The sequence below is a fragment of the Canis lupus genome, chromosome 3 (assembly GCF_003254725.2).
Source record: "Canis lupus dingo isolate Sandy chromosome 3, ASM325472v2, whole genome shotgun sequence".
NCBI lineage: Eukaryota > Metazoa > Chordata > Mammalia > Carnivora > Canidae > Canis > Canis lupus.
In genome coordinates, this window is record NC_064245.1 from 32052993 (window position 1) to 32080073 (window position 27081).

At 39.1% G+C, this 27081-nt stretch overlaps 1 protein-coding gene across 7 annotated transcripts in view; it reads left to right on the top strand.

Moving 5' to 3' along the window:
* Positions 1 to 27081, top strand: part of HERC2 (HECT and RLD domain containing E3 ubiquitin protein ligase 2) — a 241470-nt gene that overhangs the window by 181211 nt on the left and 33178 nt on the right. For all 7 annotated transcript variants that reach the window (XM_025437755.3, XM_025437758.3, XM_025437759.3 and 4 more), the window contains 8 exons: positions 4409 to 4600; positions 7970 to 8123; positions 23855 to 23962; positions 24790 to 24921; positions 25348 to 25506; positions 25589 to 25707; positions 26268 to 26393; positions 26853 to 27008. In XM_025437755.3, the coding sequence (XP_025293540.1) occupies positions 4409 to 4600; positions 7970 to 8123; positions 23855 to 23962; positions 24790 to 24921; positions 25348 to 25506; positions 25589 to 25707; positions 26268 to 26393; positions 26853 to 27008 (1146 nt within the window). The remainder of the gene's footprint in view (positions 1 to 4408; positions 4601 to 7969; positions 8124 to 23854; positions 23963 to 24789; positions 24922 to 25347; positions 25507 to 25588; positions 25708 to 26267; positions 26394 to 26852; positions 27009 to 27081) is intronic.

The window sequence follows — 27081 nt, forward strand, 5'->3', positions numbered from 1 at the left end:
AATAGATAAATAAATAAAGCTTAAAAAAAAAAAAAAAGACCTGATTTGTGACCCAGCATGTGGTGTATTCTGGAGAAAGCTCCATGTGCACTTGAGAAGAATGTGTATTCACTTGCATTTGGATGTAAAGTTCTGTAAATATCTGTGAAATCCATCTGGTCCAGTGTATCATTTAAAGGTCTTGTTTCTTTTTGTCCTTAGAAAACCTGTCGATTGTGGAAGCGCTACATTCTAGTCACCAAGTATAAGTGTATTATTATCTACGTATGTCTTAACTTGGCTATTAATTGATTGATATACTTGGCAGCTGCCACATTCGGGGCATACATATTGATGATTGTTAGGTCCTCTTGTTGGATAGATCCTTTAAATATGATATAGTGTCCCCCTTCATCTCTTACTACAGTCTTCGGGATAAACTTTAGTTTATCTGATATAAGAATGGCTACCCCTGCTTTCTTTTGAGGACCATTGGAATAGTACATGGTTCTCCAACATTTTATTTTCAGGCTGTAGGTATCCTTATGTCTATAATGAGTCTCTTGTAGACAGCAAATAGATGGGTCTTGCTTTTTTATCCAGTCTGAAGCCCTATGCCTTTTGATGGGGTCATTAAGCCCATTCACGTTCAGAGTTACTATTGAGCGATATGAATTTAGTGTCCTCATGATACCTATTCAGTCCCTGTTTTTGTGTATTGTTCCCTTGGACTTCCTCTATTACAGAATCCCTCTTAGTATTTCTTGCAGAATTGGCTTCGTGGTCACATATTCTTTCGGTTTCTGCCTATCTTGGAAGCTCTTTATCTCTCCTTCTATTCTGAATGAGAGCCTTGCTGGATAAAGTATTCTTGGCTGCAGGTTCTTCTCATTCAGGACCTGAATATATCCTGCCAGCCCTTTCTGGCCTGCTACGTCTCTGTGGAGAAGTCTGCTGTTAATCTAATATTTCTCCTCATAGAAGTTAGAGATTTCTTGTCTGTTGCTGTTTTAAGAATCTTCTCTTTATCTTTGAAATTTGCAAGTTTTACTATTAAATGTCGAGGTGTTGAGCAGTTTTTATTGATTTTAGGGGTGGGATCGCTCTATTTCCTGGATCTGAATGCCTCTTTCCCTCCCCAAATTAGTGAAGTTCTCAGCTATGATTTGTTCAAATACATATTTTGGGCCTCTGTCCCTTTCTTCACCCTCGGGAACCCCAGTTAAACGTAGATTTTTCCTTCTGAGGCTGTCATTTATTTCCCTTAACCTATCCTCATGATCTTTTAATTGTTTTTGTCTTTTTTCCTTAGTTTCCCTCCTTGCCATCAGCTTGTCTTCTATGTCACTCACTCGTTCTTCACCCTCATTAAACCTCTTCGTTAGGACCTCTAGTTTGGATTGCATCTCATTTAATTGATTTTTAATTTCTGCCTGATTAGATCTAAATTCTGCAGTCATGAAGTCTCTTGAATCCTGTATGCTTTTTTCTAGAGCCACCAGTAGCTTTATAATAGTGCTTCTGAATTGGCTTTCTGACTTTGAATTTTAATCCAAATTTTGTAACTCTGTGGGAGAGAGGGCTGTTCTGATTCTTTCTTTTGTGGTGAGTTTTTCCTACTAGTCATTTTGCTCAGTGCAGAGTGGCGAAATACAAGTTGTACTGGAAAAAGGAGAAAAAGAGAAAAGAGATAAAAAAAAAAAAAAGAAATGATAAAAAAGGGGGGGTGGGAAGCAAACAGAAAACAAAAAACAAGGGTGAGTATTGTCTGATTCTATATACTGTAAATCCCTTGTCTTCCCCTGGAACTTTCCAGTGCTGCTTAGTCAAGAACTTGCTTTTCCCCTGTCCTTCTAGCTGGTCTTCTGGGGGGTGGGGATAGGCTGCAGTGCTGATTCTCAGGTGTGAGCACCTGGGGGAGCTGCTCAGCTCCCTGTCTGGTGCATGGCTTAGTGGGAGTTGTTTATCCTGTGAGGCCACTATGAGGCTCAGTGGGGGTTGTTTATCCTGTGAGGCCCCAAGAAGAACAGCAACAGTAGTGGTGGCCAGCTCTCCAGCTTAGGAGTCAGCTCCTGCAGGAACTACCACAGCTCCCAGTCCGCAGGGACCTGGATGCTCTGGAGGCGGGGGCAGCTGATCTGCACAGTTCAGGGCTGCCCAATAGCATGAGCGTCCTTGCTGTCCTGTGCCCTCCGGCTTCTGCCTGTCCCGGGGGTAGCGCCGAGTCCTGGGCTGTGTCTCCTGGCACCCTGGGTTCTGGGGCCTGTGCTGCTGGAATCGCGCTCCTGGGCCTAGCCGGCGCACGCTGCAGCCCTTTAGGGAGCTGGGCTACGGTGTATGGCGGGCTCTCCCCCAGGGCGCAGGTCCTCTCTTAGTGCCCCTCAGAGCCTGACTGCATCCCTGCCCTCCTGGGATCCTGCTCCAACTCCCTGGGAGCGTCTTTCCTCCGGGAAGATTGGTGAAGCTCCTGCTTCTCCAGGACGGGGCTTTCCTCTCCTGGGGGCATTTGCCTCACCCCGGCTACTCGTGGGTCCCCTCCCCCTTGGATGCTTTTTATGTCTTTATTTTTTTTTTCCATCTTCCTACCTTGATAGAAGCACGGACTCTTCTCATTGTAGCATTCCAGCTAGTCTCTCTTTAAATCTCAGGCCGAATTCGTAGGTTTTCAGGATGATTTGAAAGTCATCTAGGTAAGTTGGTGGGGACAGGTGACTTGGGGACCCTCCTCTTCTGCCATCTTGCCCCCTCCCTCTGAAATAATCTTAAATGCACACCAAAGTTGGAGAAGTAGTACATAGAAATACAACACATTGTGTTTCCATATCCCATTCCCCTGGGTTCTCCAGTTGTTAGCATTTCTGAACCATTGGTGGGGAGCTACAACAATCCCCACTTATTCTCAAGGCTTCAGTGTGTATTTCCTTAGTGTCAAGGTATTAACATTGATCCAGTATTACTTTCTAATCCACAGATCTAATCAGATTTTGCTCATTGTCCAGTAGTATCCTTTATAGGTCTAGAACCCGTCTCAGGATCGTTCATGTGTTGTCTCTTTAGTGTTCAGTATGGAACATTCTTTAATTCTTCCTTTTGATGGATATCACAGGAAGGTTGTAGAGTTCTTTTCCGTGTATCCCATCGGGTGTGTGCATTGTTGATTTGCGGCATTACTGGTGATAGTAATTCTTATTGTTTGGTTAAGAGTGTCTGCCAGGTTTCTACACTGGAACTTAATAGAGTGTGTAAGTAAGTATTCAAGGGGAGATATTTGAGACTGTAAATAGGCATTAGTGCCTTGTTCCTTATCATATTTTACTTACCAGTTTTTAGTATCTATTGATGATTTTATCTGAATCCATTATTACTGTGGTAGTTGTCACATGGTGATTTCTCAGATTTCATCATTCCTTTTTTAATGTAATTTTCTCTGTTCTTTTGTGAGAACTTCCCTTCTCTTTTTTGTCTATCTATGTAGGTATAGATTCTTGGGATACCATTTCACTCAAAAAATGACATCCATTTCTATTATCATTTGACACCCAAATTGTCTCAGACATGGCATCATTGCAAGCCCTTTTTGGCACAACAGCGTGTTCCAGACTTACTTTTCCTTACCCTGCCCCTGCTCTGGAAGCATCCATTTCTCCAAATAGCCCTGGTTCCTTATAGGCATCATCCAGATTATTATACCCCTATATTCCTGTCATTTCAGTTTTTATTTGATTCATGAATTATGGCAAAGTAATTTTCATATTAGTATTAAGTTAGTATTAATCACATATATTGTATGTGGTTAATATATTCCATTGAATGCTTTTGCTGCTTTTCAGTGAGTGAGATTCTGTAATGTTATCGTTTCTGACCAACTTGATTTAACAATTCCCTGGGTCTCCATGCAGAGGTAGGAGCAGGGTCTGTTTCTTTAAAGGGAGAAATTAGGGCAGCCCTGGTGGCTCAGCGGTTTAGCGCTGCCTTCAGCCCAGGGCATGATCCTGGAGACTCAGGATCGAGTCCCACGTCGGGCTCCCTGCATGGAGCCTGCTTCTCCCTCTGCCTGTGTCTCTGCCTCTCTCTCTCTCTCTCTCTCTCTCTCTCTCTCTCTATCTCTCTCTCTCTGTGTGTGTGTGTGTCTCTGCCTCTCTCTCTCTCTCTCTCTCTCACACATACACACACACACACACACACATAAATAAATAAAATATTAAAAAAATAATAAAGGGAGAATCTGTTCCTAGCCTGGAGAGGTGTGGTTTCTGGGGCTGCCTAAGTCAATGAAACTTATACTTTAGATATGTCCCATTCCCCTTGAGTTTCCTAAGTGGGGCTTGTGCTTCCTCTTGCTTGTATTTACGTATTCTTTGAGTTTATGGTTAAACTGGTTACTGTTTCTTAATGTATCATTCCTCATTTTAATTGTTGGACTTTTTAGGATGTTGAAAGCCAAAATAAAGCGTCAGGCCCAGAACCTCAGTCGCTGGATGAGTTCACCAGTCTGTTGGTTGCAGATGACACCCGAGTCATGGTGGACTTGCTCAAGCTATCTGTGTGCAGCCGGGCAGGTGACAGAGGCAGGGAAGTGCTTTCAGCTGTGCTGTCTGGCATGGGTACCGCCTACCCACAGGTAAGCCACACAATGCATGCTGTGGGCCTCCTCTCCAAGGAATGTGCTACTGTTGACATCACACCTTATCTTGTACTTGATTTTATTCTGAAGATAGCAATTTGGAAGGACTCCTTGTAAGCAAGTCCTTTCTGTCAATATGCTGCGCTTGTCCTCCCAGTGTGCCTGTGGGTATCATTTTGGTACTTTTTGCCATTTAGAAATTTCTAATTTTTATGAAGTCAGATCTACCAGGTTTTTTTTTAAATTTATTTTTTATTTTTTTATTTTTTTATTTTTATTTTTATTTTTTAAAGTTATTTATGATAGTCACAGATAGAGAGAGAGAGGCAGAGACATAGGCAGAGGGAGAAGCAGGCTCCATGCACCGGGAGCCCGACGTGGGATTCGATCCCGGGTCTCCAGGATCGCGCCCTGGGCCAAAGGCAGGCGCCAAACTGCTGTGCTACCCAGGGATCCCTAATTTTTATTTTTTTAATTGATGGCTTCTGGATTTTGTATTATGCTGAAAAAAATGCTTACCTACATGACATTATGTAAGGAAATTTTCCCAAGTTTCTTCTAGTTGTTCTTCTGATTTCATTTATTATATTTATATTTTTCAGCCATCTGGGATTTATCTTTTTTATTTTTTTATTTTTTTATTTTTTTTATTTTTTTATTTTTTTAAAGATTTATTTATTTATTCATTCAGAGAGAGCGAAGAGAGAGGCAGAGACACAGGCAGAGGGAGAAGCAGGCTCCCCACAGGGAGCCCGATGTGGGACTCGATCCCGGGTCTCCAGGATCACACCCCGGGCTGCAGGCGGCGCTAAACCGCTGCGCCACCGAGGCTGCCCTATCTTTTTTAATATTAAAAAAGATTTATTTATTTTGGGGGTAGAGAGTGTGAACGAGTCGGGGAGAGTCAGAGGGAGAGAATCTCAAGCAGACTCCCCTCTGAGCATAGAGCCTAAGATAGGGCTCCACCTCATGATCCTGAGATCATGACCTGAGCTGAAACCAAGAGTCAGAAGCTTAAATGACTGAGCCATCCAAGTGCCCCATCTGGGATTTATCCTGATATAAGGGATCCCTAAGGTAAGGATCCAACTTATTTTTTTCCTAGATGGAAAGCATGTTGTCTGACACCAGATTATGGGATAATCTATCCTTTTCTCAATAATTTGAAACTTTTAATCATTTTAAATTCCTGTATATATTTGGGTCCATTTATGGACTCTTTTCTATTAACCTAACTCTTTATGGGCTAATACTACAGTGGTTTAACTATGATAGCTTTAAGTAGGTTTTTATATTTGGTAACACTAGATCTAATAGGATTTTCTGCTGTGATGGCAATGTTCTATAGCTGAGCCATTCATTGTGATAGCTTCCAGTCATGTGTAGCTGTTGGCCACTTAAAATGTACCTGAGGAACTGAAGTTTTCATTTTATTTAACTTTAATTAATTTAAATTTGTATAGCCACATGTGGCTGGTTTGGGATATAAAGTCAATATTGTATCAGTATATCTTAGAAATTGCATTGATCAGTCCTAAATTAAGGACTTCTGTGTCAGTAGCCTTGCTCTGCCTTTTTAGACCTGGCCACATCAGGGAGTCTGATGTCATGTGGCTCTGTACAGATGTGTAATCTGTGTTTCTCTGGGTCCCATATCACTACCACCCAAATGAGAGGGTACTTAAGTATGGTTGAGTGGTCTTGAAAACAGTAAATGGTTTGGTAGTTAGTAAATCATTTGGGGCTTGTTGCCACAAGCAAAAGTTTAATTTTTTTTTCTTTTTTGTTTTTTTTTTTTTTAATTTTTATTTATTTATGATAGCCACACACAGAGAGAGAGAGAGAGAGAGGCAGAGACACAGGCAGAGGGAGAAGCAGGCTCCATGCACCGGGAGCCCGATGTGGGATTCGATCCCGGGTCTCCAGGATCGTGCCCTGGGCCAAAGGCAGGCGCCAAACCACTGCGCCACCCAGGGATCCCTAATTTTTTTTTCTTTACAAGTTTATTGCATTTGTGAGAGGAAAGGATATGAACGAGTACATGTATTTAAAGTAACAGTGCCCAGCATTTGTTGCACACATATCTGCCAGGTCCATTTCTGGTATGTTCTTAGTACAGAGGGTAGATGTTGATGTTCTCTGTTTACAGATAAGGAAACTGAGACTCTTGAGAGGCTGTTTCTGGCTCATAAGCACCTAGGTTGCTGATGGGTAGGAGAAATGGTATTGGATGCTGAGTGCTCTGAGGGCAGATCCACATCTATAACCCCTGTGTCATCCTCTCCTGAGAAGCTTGTTGGTCTCTCTGATGGGTTTTGCAGGGGAAGATTGTGCAGCCCAAAAGACCCCTGATGGGCTATTCAGTAGGTGTTCGGTAATACTAACATCTCTGTCTCAGTGACACACACCCACACCAGGTTCAAGGGGAGACAGAGGCAAAAATAGGATTGTCTTCAAACTGTCCTGACTATTGGCAAGATGCTAATCCTATGTCCTATCCTGGCCTAATATTTGGAATTCTTAAAAGAGAGATGTATGAATTTATAGTCCTAATACCTGGATGGCAGTGATACTAGTTTGTCATTAATAAAAAACTGTTTAATAAGCTAATCTGTTATCTACATATGAAGAGAAATAGAGAAAAAAATAATTCCTGAAAAGTATGGAAGACAGAATAGTTCTTTTTCTGAATTTAGAAAATTTATATGTTGTTATTGCTATATTAACCTATTCTTAATTTAAAAATAGAAATCAAGGAGTTTATAATCACCAGTTTTGACCACTTGTATATGAATCACTAAAATTTTTAAATGAAATAAAGACATCATGGATTGTTGAAGGAATATGGTATGGGGGTTGACCTTTAATGTCCTGAATCAAGAGAAATCCCTGTTTATGTTTGTATTTATAGCTCCTCGTTCCAGATATTCTGCTGCTGTTTGTCCTGGATGGCTTGATCATTCTTCTCTATTCCTATTGTTCCCCAGATGTCTTCTTGGATCTTGGTCATTTTATCACCTTTCTGGTCCTTGATATTTTGTTCCTGAGGAAGATTTTTCTTTTCTTGGAAGTAATCTTGTCTTTGTGTAGAAGGAAACTGTTATCACACAGTTTCATCAGTTGGCACGTGTTGAGTGCCTTGTATATGTCAGGCACCGCCCACCTATGTACTTACATATTTAGGCACCTCTATGAGCTGTGTCCTATTTTGATGTTTATAGGCAAGGGAACCAAGCCCTGATTTAAACTAGATTTCACAAATTCCCAACTCCTCCACTTTGCCACCCTGTGCCTGTGGAAAGATCTGGAGCAGGGTGAGCAGGAGTAGTATCCTGACTTGATATGTGTCCCTGCTTCCTTCACCAGGTGGCAGATATGTTGCTGGAGCTTTGTGTTACTGAACTGGAGGACGTAGCCACAGACTCACAGAGTGGCCGCTTGTCCTCTCAGCCTGTGGTGGTAGAGAGTAGCCATCCCTACACGGACGACACTTCTTCCAGTGGCACAGTGAAGATACCAGGTATTCAGTGCTGGCATTGGGGGAATCTTTGCCTTTAGAATGGCTTCATTTCTGTAATTACATCAGTGGAAGTAACCATCACCATTTTATTGAAAAGAAGCTACGGAATTGATTTAGAATTATTTCCCCAACTTTTCTAAAAAACACTTTTTTTCCCTCCAAATAAAAAACATGAATATAGAAAACCCTGCAAAGTGAATGTTTAGGTTAACAATTATTAGGTGAATACTTTAGTCACCAAAACTCAGGTCTAGAAGAAGTCCTGTGCAGTTTCTAGAAGCCCTTCTTGTGGTCTCCACTAAACTAAACTGATTGCTGTCCTGATTTGGAGATAAGACTGACTTGTATTCCTGGACAGTTTATATTACCCAAGTGTGCTTCCACTTCTTAAATCCCTTTTTAATCAATAATTTCTTTTTTTTTTTTTTTAAGTTTCTTATGGTAACCTTAGTTTCTTCCTTTATTTTTTTTTTTTCCCTTTTTCTCAATAATCAATCTGTTGAGGAACCTGGGCCTTTGACATTTTGGGCTTCCCTGCAACCTGGATTTGCATACTCTTGCTGTACTTCAGCCTGTTCTTCAGCCTCGTCTTTCTGCAAATTTGCCCTGATTCAGAATTCCAGGTAGTTCAGTCCCATTGGCAAGACCATTGGTGATTATGACCTAGCATCTAGAAGTACCTGGTGCCTCTTGTCTTTCCATATGTGATGTTAGCAGCTACTGATGCTGATGCTTGGAGCCTGAGGCCATTACTCCACTGGGGTTGAAAACACTGCTCTTCTAATGGCTTCATTTCTTTCTTACTTACATACTTTATAATACTTTATATAGAGGCACCAGGTACTCCCAGATGCTTTAGTTGGTTACCCAGCGGTGCTATTTGCATAAGCAAGAAGGGATTAAAAGCTTAAGTTTTTTTTCCTCCTATTTTTATTTTTAGGAGGATGAATTGTTTCCCTATCATTCTCTGAAGGTGACCAGTTAGTTTTTTCCTTTTATATCATTGTGAACTCATGGATTTTAAACTCATTGTGAATGATGGGCTTTGATAATTGTGATTATGATCCTATTGAAACTCAAATGATCTCATCTCTAGACATCAGGAACCTCTTCAGTTTGTCTCTGGAAATGACTTTGGTGGTCCATTGGTAACCTCTGTGCAGTATGATGTGACATGATGCTTTAGGCTTGTCATATAGTTCCTGCCCTCCACCTGGAATCTTCCTTTGGTGACTTTTAGTGGTTATGGCATTTCAGATTACTGGGCTGTTATTCTATTCTGTTCCTAGATCTTTTCAGTGACAGAGATATGATGAATGGTTGGGCAGTCCACTGACTGGCTTTTTTCTTTTGAGTCTATACTGATATATTAGTTCAATCAGAACTGCAAGATTTCTACTTTAACCTCTGCTGTTACATCTGTTTTCTTCTATACTGAAAATCCTCTTTAGGGGATAACAGAATTAGAATGACTAATAGTTATTCATTTACTTTATCTCAAAACAACGGACTCAGGATTCAATTCTTGTATAAACATGAATAGAGTTCCTGAAAATAGTTTGAAAATTTTTTTGGCCTATGCTGACTTCTTCCTTCCAACTTTATTAACATGATTATACTTATGTTTACCAAAGCATAATAGCTATTATATACAATCCTTATGTTGAATCTTCATTTAGTCTTAGTTTTACTCTGTTTAATGCTTCTTCTAGCCCTTTCTCTCTTATTTCATTAGGATTGACTGAAGCTCACTTTCTAGTCAGTTATTCAGCAGGGTTCAGAGGATAGGAGCCCTGGGATCATTTGTCCATGACAGTTTGTGCCCAAACTTGAAAGTTAGCTTTTCTTGGTAGTAAGTCTTTGGATCACATATTCCTCCCTTCTGATAGTGTGATGGTAATAATCTATTTCCTCCCTGTATATGCTGTACTTTCTTTCAGTAATTTTACTAGAATATGTTTTCATGTTAGTTACTGTAGGCAATATTCAAAGATAAGGGATGTGTTCCTTTAAAATGTAGTTTTAGGTTTTTTTCTGTGTATTACAGTTTTTATAGTTTGTATCCTTTAGTTCTCTCATGGACATGTGGTCATCATTGTGTTTTGGATATCTTTTAGAATCAGTGTTTACCACTTCTCTCAAATACCTTTCTTTTTCTTCATTTCCTCCTGTTTGTGTTAAAGCACCATCTGTTGTGTTCATTTGCTCTTATGTTCTTTCTAGTTTAGTCTATATTTTGTAATTTTTTTTGGTAATTTTTTACCGAATCTTACTATTTAATATTTTGGTTGTCCTAATTCTAGCTTACATTGTTTCTTTCATATTTTGATAATTTTGTGAATTGTTAAAAACTTTTTTAGAAGTGGTAGATTATTGTGGTAGATTATTGATTTTTTTTTTTTTTTTTTTTTTGGAGGGCACATCTTTCTGGCCTGCATTCATTGAAGGGATGTTATTCTGTTTCTTATTTTCTCTTTTTTTTTTTTTTTTTTTAAATTTATTTATTTATGATAGTCACACAGAGAGAGAGAGAGAGAGGCAGAGACACAGGCAGAGGAAGAAGCAGGCTCCATGCACCGGGAGCCTGACGTGGGATTCGATCCTGGGTCTCCAGGATCGCGCCCTGGGCCAAAGGCAGGCGCCAAACCGCTGCGCCACCCAGGGATCCCTTATTTTCTCTTTTTAAAGGTAACTTTGTATTGGATTTGACCTTGATACCTTTATCTTGCTCATTTTTATGTAAAAATTTTTTTCATGACTTTTAGAAAAGTTTTCTTAACTTTAAGCTATTACTTTTTCATGATAGAAATTTAAAAAGCAAAAGGTATTTCTACTGAGCATATTCCTACCATGAGAATCTGGTGTTTCTCTCTTACTTCATACCCACTCCACCAGCAAATCTTAATCATTTCTACTTAAAAAAAAAAACTTAATTCCAATATAGTTAACATATAGTGTTATATTAGTTTCAGGTGTACAATATAGTGATTCAACAATTCCATTCATCTCTCATTGCTCATCACAAGTGCACTCCTTCATTTCCATCACCTATTTTACCGACCCTCTGACCCACCCTCTCTCTGGTAACCATCAGTTTGTTTTCTGTAGTTAAGAGTCTGTTTCTTGATTTTTCTCTTTCCCTCTCTTTTTTCCCTTTGCTCATTTATTTATTAACACATATAAGTACAATCATATGGTATTTGTCTTTCCTGACTTGTTTCACTTAGCATTGTACTCTGTAGCTCCATGTATGTCATTGTAAATGACAAGATTTCATTCTTTTTTATGGCTGAGTAATATTCCTGTGTGTGTGTGTGTGTGTGTGTGTGCGCATGCGTGCACAAACACACACATATACTACATATTTATCCATTCATCTATCTGTGGACACTTGGGCTACTTCCATATCCTGGCTATTTTATTTTATTTTATTTTATTTTATTTTATTTTATTTTATTATTATTTTTTTAAATTTCTTATTCATTTATGATAGTCACAGAGAGAGAGAGAGAGAGAGGCAGAGACATAGGCAGAGGGAGAAGCAGGCTCCATGCACCGGGAGCCTGATGTGGGATTCGATCCCGGGTCTCCAGGATCGCGCCCTGGGCCAAAGGCAGGCGCCAAACCGCTGCGCCACCCAGGGATCCCCTGGCTATTTTAAATAATGCTGCTATAAACATCAGAGTGCATGTATCCCTTTTACTTAGTGTTTTTATATTTTGGGGATAAATACCCAGTAGTGCATTTATTGGATCGTAGAGTAGTTCTGTTAACTCTTTGAGGACCCTCTATACTGTTTTCCAGAGTGGCTGTACCAGCTTGCATTCCCACCAACAATGCAAGAGAGTTCCTTTTTGTCCACATCCTCACCAATACTTGCTCTTATATTTTTGAGTTTAGCCATTTTCACAGGTGTGAGTGATACTTCATTATAGTTTTGATTTGTGTTTCCTTGATAATGAGTGATGTTGAGTTGAGTTTCTTTTCATGTGTCTGTTAGCGGTCTGTACCTCTTCTTTGGAGAAATGTCTGTTCATGTCTTCTGCCCATTTTTTTTATTGGATTATGAATGTTGAGTTTTATAAGTTCTTTATATTTTGGGTACTAACCTTTTATCAGGTATGTCATTTGTAAATATCTTCTCCCACTCTATCGATTGCCTTTTAGTTTTGTTGATTGTTTCCTTTGCTGTGCAGAGCTTTTTATTTTGATGGAAGTCCCAATAGTTTATTTTTGCTTTTCTTTGCCTCAGGAGGAATCTAGAAAAATGTTGCTTTTCTGATGTTAGAGACATTACTGCCTGTGCTCTCTTTTAGGATTTTTATGGTTTTAGGTCTTTTATCCATTTTGAATTTATTTTTGTGCATGGTGTAAGAAAATGGTCCAGTTTTGTTCTTTTGCATGTAGCTGTCCAGTTTTGCCAACGCCATTTATTGAAGAGATTGTCATTTTTCCATTGGATATTCTTTCTTGCTTTGTCGAAGATTAGTTAACCATAGAGTTGTGGGTCCATTTCTGGGTTTTGTGTTCTCTTCCACTGATTTGTGTGTCTGTTTTTGTGCCAGTTCCATATTATTTTGATCACTACAGCTTGGTAATATAACTTGAAGTCCAGAATTGTGATGCCTCTAGCTTTGTTGTTCTTCTACATTGCTTTGGCTATTTGAGGTTTTTGTGTTACCATATAAATTTTAGGATTGTTCTAGTTCTTCAAAAAATGCTATTGGTATTTGGATAGGGATTATATTAAACCTCTAGATTGCTCTGGGTAGATAGATTTTAACAGCATTTATTCTGCCAATCCATGAGCATGGAATGCCTTTCCATTTCTTTGTGTCTTGAGTTTCTTTCATCAGTGTTTTATAGTTTTCAGAGTACAGGTCTTTCATCTTTTTGCTTAGGTTTATTCCTAGATATCTTATTATTTTTGGTGCAGTTTTAAATGGGACTGATTCTTTGATTTCTCTTTCTGCTGCTTCATTATCAGTGTAAAAAATGCAACAGATTTCTGCATATTAATTTTGTATTCTGTAATTTTACTGAATTCAATTTTCCATTCTAGTAGTTTTTTGGTGGAGTCTTTAGAATTTTCTTTCCTTTTTTTCTTTCTTTTTTTTTTTTTTTTAAAGATTTTATTTATTTATTCCTGAGAGACACAAAGAGAGACATAGGCAGAGGGAGAAGCAGACTCCTCACAGGGAGCCCAATTAGGGACTCGATCCCAGGACCCTGGAATCATGACCTGAGCCAAAGCAGAAGCTCAACCACTGAGCCACCCGGGTGCCCCAACTGAGCCACTCAGGTGTCCCTCTTTAGGATTTTCTAAATAGAGTATTATGTCATTTGCAAATCAGAAAGTTTTACTTCTTCCTCACCGATATGAATACCTTTTATTTCTTTTTGTTGTATGATTGCTATGGCTAGGACTTTCAGTACTATGTTGAATACAAGTGGTAAGAGTGGGGGCACCTGGTTGGCTCAGTAGGGTAAGCATCCAACTCTTGGTTTCGGCTCAGGTTATGATCTCAGGGTCATGGGATCTAGCTCCACATTGAGTTCTGCTTGAGATTCTTACCCTTCTCTCTCCCCCTCTGCTCTTCCCTTCACTTCCCCTCCCCCACACCCCTGTCTGTCTGTTTAAAACCCCACTTTTTTTGAGAATGGACATCCTATCCTTGTCCTATTGCTGACCTCAGGGGTACAGCTTTTGGTTTTTCCCCATTGTGTATGATGTTCACTATGGGTTTTTCATATATGGTGTTTATTATGTTGAGGTATGTTCCCTCTAAACCCACTTTGTTGAGGGTTTTTATCATGGATGGATGTATTTTGTCAGATGCTTTTTCTGTGTCTGTTGAAATGATCATTTAAAAAAAAAATCTTCTCTTACTGATGTGCTGTATCATATTGATCGATTTGTGAATGTTCAACCACCCTTGGATCCCAAAATACCACTTGATTGTGGTGAATGATTTTTTTTTTTAATGTATTGTTGGATTCAGTTTGCTAGTATTTTTTTGAGGATTTTTGCATCTGTTTATCAGAGATACTGCCCTATAGTTTTCTTCTTTTGCGTGGTGTCTCTATCTAGTTTTGCTATCAGGGTAATCCTGGCCTCATAGCTTGGAAGTTTTCCTTCCTCTTTTATTATTTGGAATAGTTTCAGAAGAATAGGTATTAACTGTTCCTAAATGTTTGATAGAATTTGCCTGTGAGGCTAACTGGTCTTGGATTTTCATTTGTTGGTGTTGTGCCCAAGATTGCGAATCCGAGAAAACCACCAAGGAGCTGACACCGATGCAAGTACATGAGGGTTTATTAACAAGCTTGAGCTTGGGTCCAAGTATACCCAACACAGCGGAGCAGGGACTTGGACCCTGAGGTGGGTTACAGCTGGGTTTTTATGGGCTGGTCTAGGGGTAAGGTGGGGTTATTCAGTAAGGGTGGGGGTGAGAATCTCCAGTAAAGAGGTCTCACAAGCTCTTGCTTCCTTATTCTGATAAGGGCATGCTGTGTGATTTTGCCTGTAGCCGAGGTAAGGTAGAGTTCAGTACCTGGTCACAGTGGCCTGGTCACAATGGCCTGAGATGGCTACCGAAGCTACAATGGCTATACTTGTACCAATGTTAAACTTGAATGGCCCTAGTTTTCTCGGCCTCCACAGTTGAGAGTTGTTATTTTGTTTTTTTTTTAAAGATTTAATTTATTTGAGAGAGAGCGAGAGAGAGCATAGACATAAGCAGGGGGAGTGGCAGAAAGCAGGAGAAGCAGGCTCCCTGCTGACCAGGATGCCGGATGTGGGGCTTGATGCCAGGGCCCTGGGATCACGACCTGAGCTGAAGGCAGATAACCACCTGAGCCACCCAGGTGCTCTCCTGTTGGGAGTTTTTTGATTACTGATACAGTCTCCTTTCTGGTTATCAGCCTATTCAAATTTTCCATTCTTCCTGCTTCAGGTTTGATAGTTTATATGTTTGTAGGAATTTATCCATTTTTTCTTGGTTGTCTAAGTTTTTGGCATATTGTCTTTCATAATATTTTCTTACAGTTTGTATTTCTGTGGTGTGGTTGTTATTTCTCCTCTTTCACTTGTGATTTTATTTATTGGGGTCCTTTCTCTCTCTCTCTCTCTCTCTCTTTCTCTCTTTCTCTTTGGTAAGTTTGGCTAGAGGTTTATCAGTAATGTTGATCTTTTCTAAAAACCACCTCCTGGTTTTGTTGATCTGTTCTTTTTTTTTTTTTTTTTAGTTTCTGTATCATTTATTTCTGCTCTAATCTTTAATATTTCCTTCCTTATGCTGGTTTTAGGGTTTGTTTGTTCTATTTCTAGCTCCTTTAAGTATAAAATTAGGTTGTTTCTTTTCTTTCTTCTTGAGGTAGGCCTCCATTGCTAGAAACTTTCCTCTTAGAACCATTTTTGCTGCATCCGAAAAGTTTTGGACCATTGCGTTTTCACTTTCATTTGTTTCCAGGTACTTTCTGATTTCTTGGTTAACCCATTCATTTTTGTAGCATGTTATTTAACCTCCATATATTTGTGTTCTTCCCAGATTTTTTCTATGGTTGACTTCTAGTTTCATAGCATTGTGGTCAGAAAAGATTATGAATGGTATGACTTTGATCTTGAATTTGTTGAGACTTATTCTGTGGGCTAACATGTGATCTCTCCTTTTTTTTTTTTTTTTTCATGTGATCTCTTCTGGTGAATGTTCTGTGTGCTGCTGAAAAGAATGTGTCTTCTGCTGCTTTAGAATGGAATGTCTTGAATGTATCTGTTAAATCCATCTGGTTCAGTGTGTCATTCAAAGCCACTGTTTCCTTGTTGTTTTTCTGTTTAGATTATTTGTCCATAATAATCTAAGTGGGTTGTTAAAGTCCCTACAATTATTATTATTATTACTACCAATTAGTCCCTTTTATGTTTGTTATTACCTCTTTATGTATTTGGGTTTTCCCATGTTGGGTGCATAATTGTTATATCTTCTTGATGGATTATTCCCTTTATTATTATATAGAGTTCTTCTTTGTCTCTTGTTATAGACTTTGTTTTAAAATCTGTTTTGTCTGATATAAGTATTGGTGCTCCAGCTTTCTTCTGACATCCATTTGCATATAAAGTTTCACCATCCCCTCACTTCAGTCTGCTGGTATCTTTAAGTCTGAAATGAGTCTCTTGTAAGCAACATATAGATGGGTCTTATTTTTTATCCACTCTGTCCCCGTATGTCTTTTGATTGGGGCATTAGTAGTCCACTTACATTATTGATAGATACATATTTATTGCCATTTTGTTACTTGTTTTGTGATTGTTTTTGTAACTTTTTCTCTGGTAGTTTTCTTTCTCTCATGGGTTGCTGGTTTTCTTTTGTGATATAGTTGGATTCCTTTTCTTTTTATTCTTTGCATATCTATTACCGGTTTTTGATTTGTGGTTAGTATATAACATTTTCTGCATATAGCTGTCTGTATTAAGTTGATGATTGTGTAAGTTTGAACCCATTGTTTATTCTTCTCTCCCCCAATGTTTCAGGCGTCAAATTTTACACTTTTTATTTTGTGAATCCTTTGATTGATTTTAGTTGTGATGTTTGTTCAGCCATTCTTTGGGTCCTTTTGTGGGTTATTTGCTCTGATATGAGTGTTATCTAGTTTTATCTGTGGAGTGAATTTAGGGTCCTCCTACTCTGTCATCTTCCCCAGAAGTGCCTATTTTTTCTGCTTTTAAAATATATTACTAACTCAGTCATTTCTCTCCAACTGCTGGCCTTTCTGGGCCCAACCAGCTGGTCTCACCCAGTTTATTATACGAATACCACATACTAGCTGGCTGACCATGTATCTACCTCCACTCCTAATCTCCTGTGTGCTCCAGAATCATCTCCTTACAGGACATTTGGAGATACTCTCTTAAAATCACCTTGAAAACCATCTCAATCAGAATATACTGGTCCTCTGCTTAAAACCCACCAATATACCCCTGTAACTTAAATAGGAAGTAAACTTCTGACTGTGATCTGTATGACTTTACATGAGCCCTGGTATCCTCTTTAATGTATTCCTTCCTCCCTCCTTTGTCTTTCTTTCCTGGCCCCTTTACATCATCATCGTTGCCAGCCCTGTAGTATATTCTAGGTTCTGGCTTTTTGTCTCACTTTGTATTTGCCATCCGCCTGAAATAGTCTTCTCCTAGGCAATTACTTATAGATTTCTGATCATATCTCCCTTGTTCAGATAATCCTTTCTGGTGTAACCACCATATGTAGAAACGGCCTTTCCCCAATCTCATTTCATACTCTTCCTTCTTCATAACAGTTAGCACCCTGTGACATTTAACAGACATCTTCTGTTCCTTACAGTAGAGCAGAGACTGGCTAAAATCAGTTACATACAAAGGGTGAGAGTGGAAATCCTTTCCTTGTTTCAATAAGGTGAACATGTTCAGTCTGTCAGCATTATGTCCATTAACTATAGATTTTTAAAATTTAAATTCACTATGTACAATTTCTACAAATGTACATAAAGTACATACTTAGTTTCAGATGTAGTGTTCAATAATTTATCAGTTGCTTATAACACCCAGTGCTCATCACATCATGTGCTTTCCTTAATGCCTGTCACCCAATTATCCCATCCCTCCACCCAACCTCCCGTCCAGCAACCCTCAGTTTGCTTCTTATCGTTAAGAGTCTCTCATGGTTTTTCTCCCTTTCTGATGACTTTCCCTTCAGTTTTCCCTCCTTTACCCTATGATTCCCTGCATTGTTTCTTATATTCCACATATGAGTGAAACCATATGATAATTGTCTTTCTCTGATTGCCTTATTTCGCTCAGCACAATACTCTCTAGTTCCATCCACATCGATGTGAATGGATAAAGATATACACACACACACAATGGAATATTACTCAGCCATCAGAAAGGACAAATACTTAGTGTTTACATTGACGTGAACTGCAGATTTTTTTCATAGATGCTGTTATCAGCTTGAGGAACTTTCTTTCTGTTCCTAGTTTCGGGGGTAGATTTTATGAGTGGATGTTAGATTTTGTCAAATGCGTTTTGTGCATTTTGTTGTTTACTCAATATAGCATATTGCAAATACCATGCTTTTAGTATTAAACTCACTTTGCATTTCCTGAACAAATCACAGTTGTTCACAATTATATGTTGCAGGATTTGGTTTGCTAATATTTTGGTAAGGATTTCTGCATCTATTTTCATCAATAGTATTACTTTGTAGCTTTAACTTTGTATTTTATAATTTATTTATTTATTTATGTAGCTTTCCTTTCCTGTGATAGCTCTGTCTGGTTTTAGTATCAGGACAATACTGGCCTTAATAAATTGGGTTGCAAAGTGTTTTCCTCCCCCTCTGTTCTCTGAGTTTGTGTTGGATTGGTATTATTCTTCCTTAAATAGCTGGTAGAATTCACTAGTGATGCCATCTGGGCCTAGGCTTTTCTTTTTGGGAAGATAAATCTTGTCAGATGTTCTATTTCTATTTTAATCAATTTTGGTAACTGTCTTTTTGGAGTTTGTTCATTTCATCTAAGTTATATAATGTATAGTTATTTATAGTATGCCTCACAACTCTTTATATTTCTATAGGGTTAGTTGGTTCTAATGAAACAACACACTCCCATGTACCTCCTTTACTTTCAATACTCAACACTCCTTCACTTCTGACACCAGATGTGTGAGTTTTCCCCACACATCAAGCAATTCTGTGACACCAGATGGCTGTCCTAAAATTTAAATCCTGACACCATCTACCTGGAGATAGTGTCCGATCACACAGGTTAAGGGCTCAGTCCCACAGCTTCAGATGTCAATCACAAATCTAGATCATCACCTGTGCTTCTGACTGAATTGCTACAAATCAGAGGTTTCCCTGGCTACCTTCTTGGGTTTGATTAATTTGCTAGAGCAACTCACAGAATTTAAAGAAACAGTTTCTTATGTTAACTTTAAAAGCAAAACAGCAAGTGGATTATTTGAGAATAACATAGGAATTGCAGTTTGGCACAAGCAAATCATAGCAAAAGCTATAGATAAATTCACAGAACAAAGGAGAATTATTCTCTTTTATAGAGGAAAGGGGAGAGCTTCAAGGGGCTCTTATAAACAACAATTCCATTGGAGTAAACTACATATTCAAGTGTAATGGCTTTTCTTTGGCTGAGTTGTGATAGTCTTATTGGCTGGGCTATTACTGGAAGAGTAAAAAACCTTGCTTCCTGCTGGGGTGGTCATGTACAATCTTTTTCCTATTGGGAATGCAGGATACCTCTCTTCCTGTGGCAGTCTACAATTGATGAAGAATTGGCCTCTCAACTTCATTTGAAATGAAGTGTCTTTTATTCAGCTTCACACTTAGGTTTACAGTTTATTATAAAGTATATTATAAAGGGTGCAGGTGTATAGCCAGATGAAGAGCTACAGAGGATGAGATCAGGAAAAGGTATGAGTATAGGAGCTTCTGTGGAACTGGGGTGCACCACTCTCCCAGCATGTGGAAACTCATCAAATCTTGCCATTTAGGAGTTTTTATGAACCTTAACCTATAATACCGCCTCCACATTCCCTCCCTTTCCCAGAGATATCTTGGTGGGATTGAAATGTCCAGCCTTCCAGTCACTTGGTCTTTCTGGTGACCAGCCCCATCCTGAGGTGATCTAGGGACCCCATCTTAAGTTAGCTCATTAGCATAACCTCATGCGGGCTCTAAATGACAAAAGTTACTTCTTACAAGAAATTTCTAGGGTTTTAGGAGCTCTGGGCCAGGAATGAGGACAAAGACCAAATATAGAACCTATTATAGCATAGTATTGATGTCCCTTTTTTTTTTTCTTCCTGGTTTTTGATCATTTGTGTCTTCTATGTTTCTGTCCCCTACCCCACCATCAGCCATCTTAAAAGCTTATTTTGTTGATCTTTTTAAAGAACTAACTTCTGGTTTCATTGATTTGGTTTTTCCTTCAGTTTTTCTGTTTTTCACTGATTTCTACTCTAATCTTTATAATTTTCTTCTACTTTTGCACTCTACCTAGTACAATATGTTTTTGCTTTTTGTTTTGTTTTGTGTTTATTTTTTTAAGGTGGAAGCATAGGTTATTGAGACTTCCTTTCTAATAGAGTTTGAAGTGACAGATTTCCTTCTAACCTCTGCTTTGGCTATACCCCTAAATTATGATAGTGCTGTGTTTACATTTATTGATCAGCCTAAAATACTTTGTAGTTTTCTTTTTGAGATCTCTTGTTTGAACCATGGATTATTTGTAAGTGTTAAGTATTTGGGGATTTCCCAAATGTCTTTCTCTTTGTGATTTCTGATTTATTCCATTGTAATTATACAATTATGATTTTATTCATTCAGTCATATGTTGAATGATTTCATATCTTTTAAATTTATTAAGACTAGTCTTTTTAGTGTTACCATTTTAATTCCTATTGATTTTCAGCCACTTTAAGTATTTGCTTTAGGGATTAAAATATACATTTAAATTTATCATAATTTACTTCATGGTAATACCTTAATTCTGATAAAGCATAGTAACTTTGCTCCAGCACAGTTCTATTTCCTCTTCTTCCTTCTTGCTGTTATTGGCATATATATTCATTATATGTTACAAATTTGTGCAACATACTTGTAACTGTATGTGTTACGTGTGCATGTATATGGTATAATACTGCATTATGCCAGGAATTGCAGACTTTCATGTCACAAAATCGTATTTTGAATTTTTTCCCCAGCCATTTGATAATATACAAACTATTCTTAGTTCACAGGCTATGCAAAAATGGGTGAGATGATGTGGCCTGTCGGCTATAGTTTCCTTAGCCCTGCTTTAGGTAATCTTTTAAAAATATAAAGAAAGAAAAGAAATAAAGTACTTATCCTATCTTTTAAAATACATATTTCCCATTTCCAGGGCTCTTTTTCTCTTCTCATGGAATCATGTTTCTATTTGATATCATTTTATTTTAGTTTGAAATACATTAAATGGTTATTCTAAAGCATGTTTCCTAGTAATGAATTCTCTCAGTATGTGTTTATCTGGGAATATTTTAGTTTTGCCTTCACCTTTTGAAGGATAATTTTGCTAGATATAGAATTCTTAGTTGATAAGATTTTTTCCCTTATAGTGTTTTAAACATGTCCTCCCACTGGTTTGTGGCTTCCATTGTTTTTCAGGAGAAGTCAGCCATTTATGATATTTTGTACTTCTAGATGTTTTGTGTCTTTTTTTCCCCCTTGCTTTTTCTTCCCTCTCTTACTGCTTTCATGATTTTCTCTTTGTCTTTGGTTTTCAGCAGTTTCAGTATAATGTGTCTGGGTGTGGATCTCTTTGTTTATCTTACTTTGGATTTATTAATTTTGAAAATTGTAGATTAATGTTTTTCATCAAATTGGGGGGTTTGGCTGTATGTGTTTACTTTTTCTGCCCCCCTTTTTTCTCTTTCCTCTTTTTTGGGAGGAAATTCCTATTATATATATGTTTGTATTCCTTGACGTCTCCTAGGTATTTGAGACTTTGTTTATTTTTCCTCAATCTTTTTTCTCTCATTTTCTAGATATTGTAAGATAGAAATTATACAGTCTTCAATTTGACTGGTTCTTTTTTATGCCATTTTTAATCTGCCATTTTGCCCATCTAGTAAATTTTTCATTTTGATTATTACACTTTCCGACTCAGAAATTTCCTTTCAGGAGCACCTGAGTTAAGCTCAGTCAGTTAAGCCTCTGCCTTTGGCTCGAGTCATGAACCCAGGGTCCTGGGATTGGGCCCCACATTGGGCTCCTTGCTCAGTGAGGAATCTGCTTCTCCCATTCCCTCTGCCTGTCACTGTGCCTACTTGTGCTCTGACTTTCTGTCAAAGAAATAAAAATCTTAAAAAAAAAAATTCCTTTTAGTACCTTCCTCATAGTTTCTCTCTATTGAGATTCCACGTTTATTAAATCATTGTTGTCATGTTTTCCTATGTTATCTTTTCGTTCTTTTTTTAAAAATTTTTTTAAATATTTATTTTAATTGCTTTAAAGTTGTTTTCTAAACCTAGCATCCAGACTATCAGAGTCCACTTTTATTGACTGATTTTATTCCTGAGTATGGCTCACATTTTTCAGTGTTTTTGCATGTCTGAATTTTTTGTTGAAAAACAGACATTTTAGATAATGTATCATCTGGATTCTGATTTTTTTTTTTTTTTTAAGATTTGTAATGACTGCTGGGTTATTTTTGTTGTTTTGTGTATGTATTTGTTTTATAAATGCCTGGAATTCTCTGAAAGCTGTTTTCTCAATAGCATATAGCCTCTGATGTCCTGGCTTCACTCTTCTCATTTTTGTTTTATAGTATGACTTCTAGGGTTTGTTATGCTCAAGCCTGTTGGTCTCCACTTCTGCTGTTGGATCTCACATGTGGAAGCAAGAAGGGCATAGAATTCAGTGTTTTGGCAGTTTTCCTGTGAGCGTGCATCCCAGTTTTTCCAGGCCTCCGTGATTCCCTCAATAGTCCTTCTGTTCTCTCTGTATTTTATGATTTTCCTGTTAAAATTCTGGCTGGTTCTGAGATCTGATACCTAGTGAAACTGGGCTCTCAGGCCAGTGGAGATGGAGGCTTTCTTATTGATCCTTTTATTGGCAGTGTCCTTGGCATGCATTTTTTTGTTCCCTTTTCTGTATCAGTCAGCTTCCCCTGGAGGCATGGTCTCATCCTAGTAGAACTGTCCTCCAGCTTAGATAGAAACATATCCAGGCAAGAACACCATAGGCACTCACTGTCTATAGGCAGTTTTTCCATAAATAAATTCTTCTCAATTTGTTGTTTGCCTTTTATTTTCAGGTCCCTGGGATTGTCTTTTATAAAATTTTGTAAGGTTTTATAGCTGCTTTGAAAGAGGATTTGCTAACCTCTTCTCTCCACCATAACCTAGGTCCTGTCCATCATTAATTCTTTTGTAAGCTGACATGTCCCAAAGAAGACTCTAATGCTAAATGTTTGATGAATATTTCAAATGGTATTTTTTTTCATGAAAGACACAGAGAAAGGCAGAGATGCAGGCAGAGAGAGAAGCAGGCTCTAGGCAGGGAGCCCAATGTGGGACCCGGTCCTGAGACCATGGATCACGCCCTGAGCCAGGAGCAGGTGCTCAACCGCTGAGCCACCCAGGTGTCCCTCAAGTGGCATTTTTAAGAAAGATTTTTTCTATTTGCTTGAGAGAAAGAGAACATGCACACAAGCAGGAAGCGGGGCAAAGAGGCAGAGGGAGAAGTAGACTCTGCCTACAGGGAGCCTGATCCGGGACCTGATCCCAGGACCCCAGGATTATGACCTAAGCTGAAAGCAGACACTTAACCAACTGAGCCACCCAGGTGCCCCTCAAATGGCATTTTAAATGTATGTGTATAAGGGGAGTAAAAAAGCTCAGTCTGGCAATGAAAATTTACCCAGAACTGAGAGGGCAAAATGAATTGGTCAAGCAGAAGTATCCTCTTGGGCTTTCCATCACAGGTGAAGTCTTCTGTGGGAGACAAGGTGGGAGGAAAGGTGTGTACAGTCTTAGATCCTTGTCTTTGAGTCAGTTCTTTCTGCCTTTCTGTTTTTCATTAGCAGTTAAACATTTTAGTCTCACTGGTCCTGTGTGGGTGTGTTGTGACTTATGACCTTGTCTGTGGTATGTCAGTTGGGAATAATCACTGTGTGTTTTGTGCTCACTTGACCTCCAGGTGCAGAAGGACTCAGGGTGGAGTTTGACCGGCAGTGCTCTACAGAGAGGCGCCACGACCCTCTCACGGTCATGGATGGTGTCAACAGGATTGTCTCTGTGCGGTCAGGTGTGAAGGGAGGTTGAACAGGATGCTGCTTGCCTTCATAAAACAGAACTGTTAATTTACTAAACAAAATGCTACTGCCTCACTCTTAATGTGACACTTAAGGAAGGGACTGTAAGCTATTTTGCTGCACAATACAGTAGGTTTTATCTATCTCTTCCTAGTACTTTCAAAATATATAATTATGCTAGTGGTTTGTGTACCTCATCAATGATGGGTGGGATTACAGGGTAACTGTTGGGTTCTTGGGACACAGGTTGTCTGGGAAGCTCAGTTTCACCCAGAGAGGGATGGTACTGTAAGATACGTGGGAGTACCAGGCTTTTGCAAGGTAAAGGTTGATGAATGAAAAAGGTCCCTAAAAGGACTTAATTTATAGTTGATTCATTGAGGGCTGGGCTCAGGTTTTTGTAAAACTGCACCCCAGTGAGAAAAGCTGGGGCTCTTTCTCCAGTTTCCTGGGTAACTGCCATTATATAAGACCTTCCCCTGGAAACCTCTCTGCAGCACACACCCTCTGAGTGTGTGTGCTGGCTGACTCTGCAGTCCTCTCACAGTGTGTTGTACTTGTGTGTGAGTGTTTCCATCAGGGCAGTGCTTAGCTATCCTCGGTTTCCCTAGTACTTGGTATAGTGTGTATGGAAGGACAATATGTATTTTAAATGTTATTCACTAGGAGTAGTGTGAACTCAAATTTGGGAGAACTTGGGTTGGAGGAGCCATCTGTTCTTCAGATACTGTGTGAATAATTTTGCTTTGTATCCAAAGAAGTTTGTGTTGATCACAGCAATGGAGTGAACCCAACCCCAGGGCATACTTTTCTCTACTAGGCCGAGAATGGTCCGACTGGTCCAGTGAGCTACGCATACCAGGGGATGAGTTGAAGTGGAAGTTCATCAGTGATGGGTCTGTGAATGGGTGGGGCTGGCGCTTCACAGTCTATCCCATCATGCCAGCTGCAGGTAAGTGAGGGAGCTCCCACCATTCAAGTCTTGATGACTTAAGCAAGGTAGACATACAAACCATTTTCATTTAGTACTTTGTAGTCGGCCTTCTCCTGTTGTGTTGGGAGCCAGCCCTACCCAAGGCCCCACTGCAGTGATGATCAGAACTGCCAAAGAGCCACCTCAGCAGTCCCTTTGTTAGGATGTTAGCAGTGCATAATCTAAAGGGAAAGGAGTTATTGCTGGTTGCACTTCTTAAGCTGTTTAATTTTCAGATAAAATGTCAATGTACAGAGTGTAGTTATGTGACATAGATAGTGACAGTACCATAGGCAGCCCTCTAACCATGGCATGAGGTCCACTCGGTCAAATTTGTGCAGGTCTCCTTGTGGGGTAGCCCTCATGCTGTCCAACATGGGAACATTTACAGTGCTCATTTCTCAGGCCCTAAAGACCTCCTTTCCGATCGCTGCGTCCTCTCCTGTCCATCCATGGACTTGGTGACATGTCTGTTAGACTTTCGGCTCAATCTCACCTCAAACAGAAGCATTGTTCCTCGCCTTGCAGCGTCGCTGGCAGCCTGTGCACAGCTGAGTGCCTTAGGTAAATAGCACCTTTATTATCATGTCTGTTGTACTTGGGAAAAATGGTCAAGCTTCTGTTATTTTCTGTCTGCTCATTTCAGCTGCCAGTCACAGAATGTGGGCCCTTCAAAGACTGAGAAAGCTGCTTACAACCGAATTTGGACAATCAATTAACATAAACAGGCTACTTGGAGATAATGATGGGGAAGCAAGAGCTTTGGTATGGAACATTAAATTACAGTTTATAGATGTTTGGCTTTTGGGATAAAATGTTGCTTGAATAATTTAATCTTTTAAATCAATGAGAAGAGTTTGGAAATTCTACATAAGAATAAGGCCACTTTTGTCTCATCTAGACTCCTTTATGTTGCTCCATATACTGAGTGCAGGTTGGCCTGTGATTTTTGGAAACAGATGTGTCAATGGCTTTGAGCATAAGATTGTGTCTGTTGACTTCTCAAGGAGTCTGGTTCACAACATCCCCTTTATTTTGCTCTATGAGGTACTTACTATTAAAAGGATACTTGATCTTCACCATCTTAAGAGATGGAGCTTTGTAGGCCAGAAAGGGACCAGTTCTCTGTGAGTGGCTAATACTGAAATCAAGACCAAGCATCCTGAGGTGAATTTTCAAGCTCTTGTTATTAAACATATTTGAAAATATCAATACACATTTTTTAGAGAAAATAGTACCAACATAACAAAACATTTGACTCACACAAAACACCTCCTCTACACTTTGGATTGCTTTACCATAATGTATTTTTGTTGTTTTCTTAGAGTTTTACAGGTAGTGCTCTTGCTGCTTTGGTAAAAGGCCTTCCAGAAGCTTTACAAAGGCAGTTTGAATATGAAGATCCTATTGTAAGAGGTGGCAAGCAGCTGCTCCACAGTCCATTCTTTAAGGTAATGCTTATCTTAATATGATGAGAGAGCTGGTTGGCTAGGAGAGCCCAGAGAGTGGTCATGTGTAGTGCATAACTTTTCAGGTCTCCTTGAGAACAGGTGTGTATTGCTGATGTTAAATATGAAAAATGTCCATAAATGTCTATGTGACCTAATCCCTTAATACTTTAACCAAGTATTAGTGTACTATGAGATTCTTGACTTAGGCAGCAAGTATTGTAGTGGTTGTCAGATCTGAGGTCCTGTGTGTCAGGGGCATAACTAGGGGCTAAGTAGGAATAATCCACATCATTGGTGATAGTAAAATACTTGCTTGGGACATGGCCTGGAGGAAGGAGATCTTGAATGAAGACTCACAGAAACCCTGTAATGTGTCTGTCCTTAGTATGCAATGTTGGTTAAGTAGAACGTTAGCTGTATTTCTGAGCTTCCTTGTGGTGTTAATTTTTGGTTGCGCAGGTCCTAGTAGCTCTTGCTTGTGACCTGGAACTAGACACTCTCCCCTGCTGTGCTGAGACGCACAAGTGGGCTTGGTTCCGAAGGTATTGCATGGCGTCCCGTGTTGCTGTGGCCCTGGACAAAAGAACACCATTACCACGACTTTTTCTTGATGAGGTATTGATGTTATTTTGAAATCACTTTTGGAATGTAAAAACATTTTCCTTACTCAGCTGTGGTATAAAAAAGA